The 9,814-nt window shown below is 51.7% G+C and overlaps 1 protein-coding gene across 1 annotated transcript in view; it reads right to left on the minus strand.

Moving 5' to 3' along the window:
- GORAB (golgin, RAB6 interacting) overlaps positions 1 to 2,427 on the minus strand; it is a 49,153-nt gene extending 46,726 nt beyond the window's left edge. Inside the window, exon 1 of the mRNA XM_030206532.1 lies at positions 2,348 to 2,427. Within this exon, the coding sequence (XP_030062392.1) occupies positions 2,348 to 2,405 (58 nt within the window). The 5' untranslated portion in view covers positions 2,406 to 2,427. The remainder of the gene's footprint in view (positions 1 to 2,347) is intronic.
- Positions 2,428 to 9,814: the final 7,387 nt, after the last annotated feature.

Here is a 9,814-nt window from a genome sequence, read left to right on the forward strand (position 1 = left end):
AGTCTGTTCATATGATCACGTTATAAGTCTTTCCTTTCTGCAGATGTCCTGGCGTCCATTTGTCTGATAGCTGATGGGAGGGGGCAGGTATGCCTCTGATGACAGGCAAATGTTTTGTTTATGCTTTTCCTCTGAAGTCTTTGTCTTCAATGGGTTCTCCAGACTTTCTGTCTCTTGGGTCTTTGGTTTTCGGAGATGTCCTGATGAGCCTTCAGGTATCCACCTAGTCATGCTTTGTTTCAGATGGGAGGAGAAGAAAGCTACCTTTTGTCTCTGTTAAGTGTTTGTAATTGCCTAGCCCTGCTATCAGAAGTTCCCAGAAAAAGGGATGGGGAAAGAGAGTTTGAAAACTCCTTGCAGGCAGTACCTTTTGTCTTTTAAATGTTCCCCAAAGGGAGGGGGAAGAGGAGCCAGTTTCTGCTGCAGTTTCAATATGTTTTTAAAGCTGTACAAATATATTGGTGTATATATATGTATCTGATCCAACACAACATCATGCTACACATTTAATTCTGATGATTAAACTCATATCACACTACAGTATAGCAAAAAGGCTGTCCTAACGTTAGCCGCCATGCTAACTGGGCACCAATCTGAATATTGCCACAACCTGGAAGCTAACTGGGCAATGGCCATCAGGGTTTCTGGTATCCCTCCCTCCCCCTATCTGGATCTCCCCTCTTTCCCACTCCCAATGCCAGAAGCCCCTGATTGAGCCCCTCCCCCAAAGGCTCCCCTTGGTCCTATTCTATATATCCCTGGTGGTCTAGGAGGTCCTTTAGCGATATCCATTTGCTATTGTCCACTGCAGCTCTGGTCTCAAAATGGCCATCACGACTTCTAGCACCAGTCTCACAGTACTCACTAATACCATTTTCAGACCAGAGCTGCGATGGGCAGGAGCAGTAGGCATTGCTTCTGACTGCAGGACCACCTCATCATCCCAAAGGCAGGAACTAAACATTATTTTAGTGTAATCACTGCTGTCCTGCCTGGAAGATTTAAACGGCCAAACTGAGGTCAAGAGTATTCAACTCTACCAGGCACATCAATACTAAGGCCCAGATTTCCCATGGTTATGAAGTTGGTCACCTCAGTGCAGGTGTTCAGAGTGCTTAGTGACATTTCAAGTTAACTTCCACTTGGTCAATGTCATGATTACAAAACACATATTGTACTTCAAAAGAAACCCATGGAAACTCGCCATTAATGCATGCCAAGCACTAACAGCAGGAACAATTACAGAGTAGCCCCGAGGAAGGATATGATTTTTTAATGAAAGGAAACACATCTTTAAATAAAAAGGTACAAACTTTTCTGGATGAGAAAAATCTGTAAATTTATAAAAATTCATTGACACACACACAAAAAAGAAAGCCTACAAAAAAAGGCCCCAAGAGGAAACAACCAAGACACTTAAAATCCAAACTCCCTGCAGAGAAAAATGACATACTCTGGAATATATCATTTTGACTTAAAGTAAAGAAAGGAAATGAACATTAAATCCCCACTAAAGCTGGTGACAGAAGTACGAGCTTACCTGGCATTAAGACCATCCATTATACTCAGCCTTTTTGATCACTTTTCTACATCTGACCTGAATAGCTAATAGCCTCATTTCCATGAGATTTAAATATGCTGCACTCTGGTGTCTACACAAGCTTTGCATATGGTTAACTTGTCAGCAAAACCTGTTTTTACATAGAGAGCTCACAAAACTGTGTGCTAAACCAAGCCAACTAGTACACAAAACCTAGTACGCTTTACTGCATCGTCCCCACAGTACTGGAGATGGGGACTCATTAGTGACCAATATATGGACAACATACAGATACCGAGTTTCACTCATTAATGAGTGTCATATTCATTTTAAGGCTCTCTCATACTTATACTCTCTGAACTACTTCTCTCACTCAGAAATTCAGTGCCAGTGCTGCCAAAGAACCCAATAGAAAGAAATCTAAGAATACCCCCTGCTCCATCCCCCTTCCCTGTACTTATGGTCTCATCAGCAGAACAAATGACACACCGTCTCAAAACGACAGACCATGTAGCTCTCGTTTTGCAAAGACACTTTGCTACAATCTCATGCTTCAGGACAATCCATCCTTGGCAGCTCTGGCAACATTATCTTATTTCTCTTGCTGGTGATCTCTCACAGTGCACCGCATGAATAAGATAGGAGCAGCGGGGGGGGGGAGAAGTTGCTAATTATCACCATCCTGCTGGAGATCAGAGTTGTATCACATATGGACAGGTAGGCATTGTCACTTTAGGCTTGCGGTGGTGCATTTACGGTACTAACATTCATCACAACCTCACTATCCTCTGACCTCCAGCACTTTACCTTTCTGTTGCTTTAGTCGCCGCAGCTCCGCTTCTGAAAAGCCTGCCCAGCTTGCCATACCCGCAGGACTGTGAAAAGGAACCACTTAGCTGCCTCCAGGCTCCACTTCCTTCATCTGGTACTGCGCATGCGCGACAGCTGCCACGTCGAAGACCCCGCGGCCCTTACCGGCTGCCCTACCCCACTCGGCACAGACGGACGCTGAATAAGAAGAACTGCAGGGGGAAAGGGGAGATTTGGGGAGCGTCAGGCGCCTGAACTCGGAACGAGTGTAGGTGAAGACAGGCATGTTTCTCGCAGAACCTCCTTTGGCTTTTTGTTTGCCTGACGTGGTTACTGTGGAAACCGAAAGCGTGCAAAGGAAATGTGGAAAGGACGTTGGTGCTGCTCGTAGCCATCTTTAAACCTGGCAGGAAATTCTGCTGGAAACCTGGGGGCGGGATTAGGCTGCAGCAGGCGCCTGTTGTGTGTTTCTAAGTTACATGATGATGTGACGACGATTTGGGCTGCTGCGAGTGCGTTTAACAGCAGTGTGTTTATCTGTGTGCTCTGCGATCCTACGGACTTGTAAACCACAAGCATAAAAAGTGGGTACAACGGGGCGGATTTAGAGAAGGGAATAGGAGCCTAGAACTGATTTTCAGCACTAGGCTCATATGATTATCTTAGACCAAGAAAGTGTTAAATAAAATGCTCAGGGCATCTTTCACATGTGATGGGCCCCTATTACAAATTATAAATAAAGGTGGTGGTAAGGGCACCCCCCCCCCCGGGAAATGACCATTTGACAAATGTTTCACTAAGTTACCACACGACCATTTCCGTCCCCCGCCCAGAATTTCCCAGCCAGGTGGTGGTAGAAGGAATCTTGGCACGTGGGAAACCCATGCACTGATACTACCACAGGGCCTCTTACCGCTACTTGGTAAAGGGGCCCTATGTTCTTATACAAAAAAAGAAAGAAATACCTTATTCTTTATCCATTTCATATAGTAACATTTATGTCCAGCAAATCTAAATACACTTCCAGGTGCTTACAAAATAAAGCATACATAATAAAACAAACAACAATTACAAAGCAGTGGTGTAGCCACGGGGGCCTGGGGCCCCCGGTTTGGCTGGCAGGAGTCCCCAGCCCCCGCCAGCTGAAGTGTTTGTCCTGTGCTCTCGTTTTGCCTCTCCTGTTTTCAGTGGCACCGTACATGCTCTCATTTCAGTGAAACAGCATGCTTGCGTATGCTCAGTTTTATTAAAATGAGCGTGCAGGGCGCACTGAAAACAGGAGAGGCAATACGAGACCAGCGTGGGACAGACCAACGCTTCAGCTGGCAGGAGTTGGGGACCCTTGCCAGCCAAGATACTTTCGCAGCGGGGGGGGGGGGGGGGGGGGCGGAAGTGGGGGAGGCGAGCTAAAATGTGCCCCCCCCCCACCTTGGGCTCTGCCCCCCCCCCCCCTCCCGTCGAGGTCTGGCTATGCCCCTGTTAAAAAAGGCAAGACAAGAAAATGTGTTGCTCATGCAACATTAAATGCAATAGAAAACAATTCCATATCATCAAGCTGATCAATCCATAGACTGGTGGGTTGTGTCCATCTACCAGCAGGTGGAGATAGACAGCAAACTTTTGCCTCCCTATATGTGGTCATGTGCTGCCGGAAACTCCCCAGTATGTTCTCTATCTCAGCAGGTGGTGGTCACACACAGCAGCAGCTCTGGCTAGGCCTCCAAGCCTAATCCTTAGGTTTTGTTGAGGCCTGGGGTTGAGGGCTCTTTTGAGCAAGTGCAAACCTGGTGGTGCCAGGTCCCTCCTTTTCTCCCCCCTCCCGCTGGCTCCGTTTAAAAAAAAAAAAAAAAAATTTAAACGTCTTTAAAGGCGTTTAATTCGACGTTTCTTTAAACGTTCATTGCAGCTACTCACTGGGACACCAGTTCGTTACAGCTCGGAGCGGCAAGCAGGTAATTTTACCTTTTTATAGCGGGCAGGAGGTTCCCCGATTCTTCTCCTCGTGGCATATGGCGTCGGAGGGCGAGGGCGCAAAGGGTCGCTCCCCGGATCGCTGGAGCGCTTCTAGAGGGGATGCGGGGGTTTTGCAACCTGATTCGCCCTTGATGGGTGACAGTTTAGTGACCGATGAATGTCCCGGTCGTTCCTCAGGCGTGGCGGTTTTTTCCCGCCATAAACGCCCATCCCCCGCTCCTCGCCTCCGCCATCTTGGCCGGCCACGCGGCTCGGACGGCTTCTTCGTGGGCCGCCCTTGAGGTTGGAGACATTAATGCCATGAACGCCCTTAATTTGGGCGACGGCACAAGCGGCTAAAGTTAAGCGCCGTTCTTCCCGCGCGGCTCCTTCGCGGAGTTTCGCGCCGGACGCCATTTTGGATGCGCAGCATGTCTCTCCCCCGCTATTGCGAGCGCCGGTTGAGAGTGCGTCTAGGGCTGTTGCCCAGGCTGCGGAAGTGCACAGTCTGGGGGGTTTCTCCCCCGAGTTTGTTTTGCTGCTGCATCAGGCTTTCCTCATGCAAAACGCTGCCCCTGCTCCCTCTTCTGATAAAGAGGTTGAGGTTCCCAGAGGTAAACGCCCTCGGGTTGATTTCCAGGCCTTGGAGGACTTTGTCTCCTCCGATGTAGATGAGGGCAGCGTGTCTGAGGTCTCCCAACGGTCCTTTGCGGATTCCTTGGAGGAGATAGATCCCCGCTCGGATGGAGCGGATGACCCCTCTGCAGCGCGGCTTTTTAGCCCAGAGGATTTGCCCAACCTGTTTTTCCAGGCCATGGACACTTTGAAGATTTCCTCTCCGGAGGACGTCTCTCCCTCAGCCCCTGTTGGCTCTGCCATTATGCTGGGGACGAAGCGCCCGCCTAGATCCTTCCACGTGCATGATGCCATGCACACCTTAATTGCGGCTCAATGGGATGTCCCGGAAACGAGCCTTAAAGTGGCTAGGGCTATGTCCCGCCTCTATCCTTTGGCTGTGAGTGAACGTGAGGCCTATCTGTGGCCTACCGTGGATTCTTTAATCACTGCGGTGACTAAGAAAACGGCGTTGCCGGTGGAAGGTGGCACGGCCCTAAAGGACGCCCAAGACAGAAGATTGGAGGCGGCCTTAAGGTCGTCCTTTGAGGCAGCTGCTTTAAGTTTGCAGGCCTCAGTTTGCGGCTCCTATGTGACCAGGGCGTGCCTGACTATGGTGCAGCGGGCTTCCCCCTCGGATCTTTCCTTGAGGGCTGATTGGCCGGCCCTGGAATCGGGCTTAGCCTATTTGGCAGACTTGCTGTATGATGTCCTTGAGAGCCTCAGCTAAAGGCATGGCTCAGACAGTCTCTGCGCGGCGGTGGCTTTGGCTGAAACATTGGTCTGCTGACCACGCCTCTAAATCCCGCCTGGCTAGATTGCCTTTTAAAGGCAAGCTGCTCTTTGGGGTCGAGCTGGACAAAATCGTGACCGATCTCGGCACGTCTAAGGGCAAGAAATTACCAGAGGTCAGGGCTCGGGCTAGTACTCGTCCCGGTACCTCCAGAGGACGGTTGCTGGAAGCCCGTCGGTACCGCCCGGGCAAGTCGGGTTCCTCTGCCCCCTCTTCCTTCAAGAGGAATTTCTCCCCCAAGCAGCATTCCTTTCGCAGAGACCGCCGTCCCGGAGGTGCTCCCTCCGGTCCTCCCCCAGGGTCTCGTACCCAATGACGGGGCCTTGGTCCACGCCCCAGTGCAGATTGGAGGACGGCTGTCCTCGTTTCTGGGCGAGTGGACCACTATAACTTCAGACGCGTGGGTGCTGGAAGTCATCAGAGACGGCTACAAGCTAGAGTTCTGCCAACCCTTAAGAGACGGGTTTGTACTCTCTCCCTGCAAGTCTCCGGTCAAGCTGTGGCAGTGCAGCAGACCTTGGACAACCTGATCCGCCTGGGTGCGGTCGTTCCGGTGCCAAAAAATCAGATTGGCAAGGGACGTTACTCCATTTACTTTGTGGTTCCAAAGAAAGGAGGTTCTGTCCGGCCTATCCTCGACCTCAAAGGGGTCAATCGGGCCTGGAAAGTGAGGCACTTTCGCATGGAAACTCTCCGCTCTGTTATAGCGGCAGTGAAGGCAGGAGAGTTCTTGGCTTCCTTGGACATCAAGGAAGCGTACCTGCATATTCCCATCTGGCCTCCTCTCCAACGCTTTCTGCGTTTTACAGTCCTGAGACGACACTTCCAGTTCAGAGCCCTCCCTTTCGGGTTGGCTACTGCTCCGCGGACCTTTTCCAAAGTAATGGGGGTCATAGCGGCCTTCCTGCTAAAGGAAGGAGTACAAGTCCATCCTTATCTGGACGACTGGTTGATCCGAGCCCCCTCTTATGCAGAGTGCGGCAAAGCTATGGACCGGGTAGTTGCTCTTGTGAGCTCCCTGGGATGGATCATCAACTGGAAGAAGAGCCAGCTGCGCCCGACTCAGTCCCTGGAGTATCTGGGAGTTCGATTCGACACCCAAGTGGGCAGAGTGTTCCTGCCAGACAATCGGATTGTCAAGCTTCAGGCTCAGGTGGACTAGTTCCTAGTAGCCTCTCCTATTCGGGCTTGGGACTACGTGCAGCTGTTGGGCTCTATGACGGCCACGATGGAAGTAGTGCCCTGGGCCAGGGCTCATATGAGACCACTACAGCTATCTCTGCTGCTGCGCTGGACTCCGATGTCGGAGGATTATGCTGTGCGCCTTCCTGTGGACCCAGCAGTGCGCAAGGCGCTGAGCTGGTGGACGCAGACAGACAAGTTGTCTGCAGGATTGCCTCTGGTGACCCCGGAGTGGATTGTCGTCACCACAGACGCCTCTTTGATGGGCTGGGGAGCCCACTGCTTGGGAAGGACAGCGCAGGGGCTCTAGTCTCCTGCAGAGGCAAGTGGTCTATCAACCTCCTGGAACTCAGAGCCATTCGGTTGGTGTTATTGGAGTTCATCCCGGTACTGGTGTTGTAGCCTGTACGGGTCCTGTCGGACAATGCCACGGCTGTGGCCTATATCAACCGCCAGGGAGGTACCAAGAGCGCCCCTCTAGCCAAGGAGGCTATGAGTCTTTGCCAGTGGGCGGAAGCGAACCTGGAGCAGCTTTCAGCGGCCCACATTGCCGGAGTCATGAATGTCAAGGCGGACTTTCTCAGTCGCCATACCTTGGAGCCCGGAGAGTGGCAACTATCTGCTCAGGCGTTCTTGGACATCACGAAGCACTGGGGCCAGCCGAGCCTAGATCTGATGGCGTCATCGGCCAATTGCCAAGTGCCGCGCTTTTTCAGCAGAGGACGGGACCCTCGATCCCTGGGAGTAGATGCTCTTCTCCAACAGTGGCCGACACAAGAGCTCCTCTATGTGTTCCCGCCCTGGCCCATGTTGGGCAGGGTGCTAGACCGGGTGGCAAAGCATCCCGGCAGGGTAATCCTGGTGGGTCCGGATTGGCCCAGACGCCCCTGGTATGCGGACTTGATCAGGCTCTCAGTCGACGATCCTCTGCGGCTGTCAGTGGAGCAGGGCCGGTTACATCAGGGTCCCGTGGTGATGGAGGATCCCTCTCCCTTTGGGCTTACGGCCTGGCTATTGAGCGGCAGCGTCTGAGGAAGAAGGGCTTCTCAGACAAGGTCATCGCCACTATGCTGAGAGCGAGGAAACGCTCTACTTCTACTGCTTACGCCAGGGTTTGGCGTATCTTTGCAGCATGGTGTGAAGCAGGCTCACTTTCTCCCTTCACTGCTCCAATTTCTTCAGTGTTGGCGTTCCTGCAAGAAGGTCTGGAGAAAGGCCTGTCGCTCAGTTCCCTTAAAGTCCAGGTAGCGGCTCTGGCTTGCTTCAGGGGCCGCCTGAAGGGTGCTTCCCTGGCTTCGCAGCCAGATGTGGTGCGCTTTCTCAAGGGAGTTAATCACCTGCGCCCTCCTCTGCACTCAGTGGTGCCTGCGTGGAATCTCAACCTGGTGCTAAGAGCATTGCAGAAGCCGCCTTTGAACCCTTGTCGAGGGCATCTCTGAAAGACCTGACGTTGAAAGCAGTCTTTTTGGTGGCTATCACTTCAGCCAGAAGAGTTTCCGAGCTCCAGGCGCTCTCATGTCGAGTGCCTTTTCTGCAGTTCACTGAGGCAGGAGTGACTATTCGCACAGTGCCTTCCTTCCTGCCCAAGATTGTTTCTCGCTTCCATGTGAATCAGCAGCTCTGTCTCCCTTCCTTTCGTAGGGAGGACTACCCAGAGGAGTACTCTGCTCTTAAATATCTGGATGTGAGACGAGTCATCTTCAGATACTTGGAAGTGACCAATGATTTCCGGAAATCGGATCATCTGTTTGTCCTGTTTGCAGGTCCTCGTAAGGGTCTGCAGGCTGCTAAGCCTACAGTGGCAAGATGGGTCAAGGAAGCCGTTGCAGCGGCTTATGTGGCCGCGGGGAAGGTGCCGCCTATCCAGCTGAAGGCTCACTCCACGAGAGCTCAGGCGGCCTCGATGGCAGAGGCCGGATCCGTCTCCTTGGAAGAGATATGCAAGGCGGCAACTTGGGCTTCGGCTCATACATTCTCCAAGCATTACCGTTTGACTGTGGCTGCACGGGCGGAGGCCCGGTTTGGAGCTTCAGTGTTGCGGTCAGGGATTTCAATGTCCCGCCCTGGGTGAGTACTGCTTCGGTACATCCCACCAGTCTATGGATTGATCAGCTTGATGATATGGAAGGTAAAATTATGTATAATCATACCTGATAATTTCTTTCCATTAATCATAGCTGATCAATCCATAGCCCCTCCCAGATATCTGTTCTGTTTTTATTCTGGTTGCATTTCAGGTTCAAGTTTAGTCTTCAGTTATTTCAGAAAGACTTCGTGTTCAAGTTCTTTCACTTGGATTCTTCAAGAGTTGAGACGAGTTTGTGTTACAGTGAGCTGCTGTATTCCTCTCCCCTCCGTTTTACGGGGCTGGATTGAGACATAAATTCTGCCGGCACTCCCTCCCGCTTCGTGCGGCTGTAGGGCAGCTTTGTACCCCTCCCGCTTCGGCGGTGTTAGGGTCAGTCAGCTCCTCCCGCGGTTGCGGTTGCAGGATAAGCCAGATCCCCCCGCATCGGCGGGTGTGGTGTCCCTCCCCCGCTCCACGGGGATGAGCTGGACGGATTCCCCTCCCCCACTTGTGTGGGGATGAGCTGGGTTAATTCCCCTCCCCCGTTTCGGCGGTGGTGAGCTGGGCAGAGTGTCCTTCGTGGGTGTAATTCTCTAAGTGCTGAGTCCTGCGGATGGAGCTTTGATATCGACATACTGAGGAGTTTCCGGCAGCACATGACCACATATAGGGAGGCAAAAGTTTGCTCTCTATCTCCACCTGCTGGTAGATGGACACAACCCACCAGTCTATGGATTGATCAGCTATGATTAATGGAAAGAAAATTATCAGGTATGATTATACATAATTTTACCATAGGTCTTAAAACGTCCAATGAAATGGAAACAAATCCTGCTCCCTAAAAAAATATGCA

Source organism: Microcaecilia unicolor, chromosome 6 (assembly GCF_901765095.1).
Source record: "Microcaecilia unicolor chromosome 6, aMicUni1.1, whole genome shotgun sequence".
Lineage (NCBI taxonomy): Eukaryota > Metazoa > Chordata > Amphibia > Gymnophiona > Siphonopidae > Microcaecilia > Microcaecilia unicolor.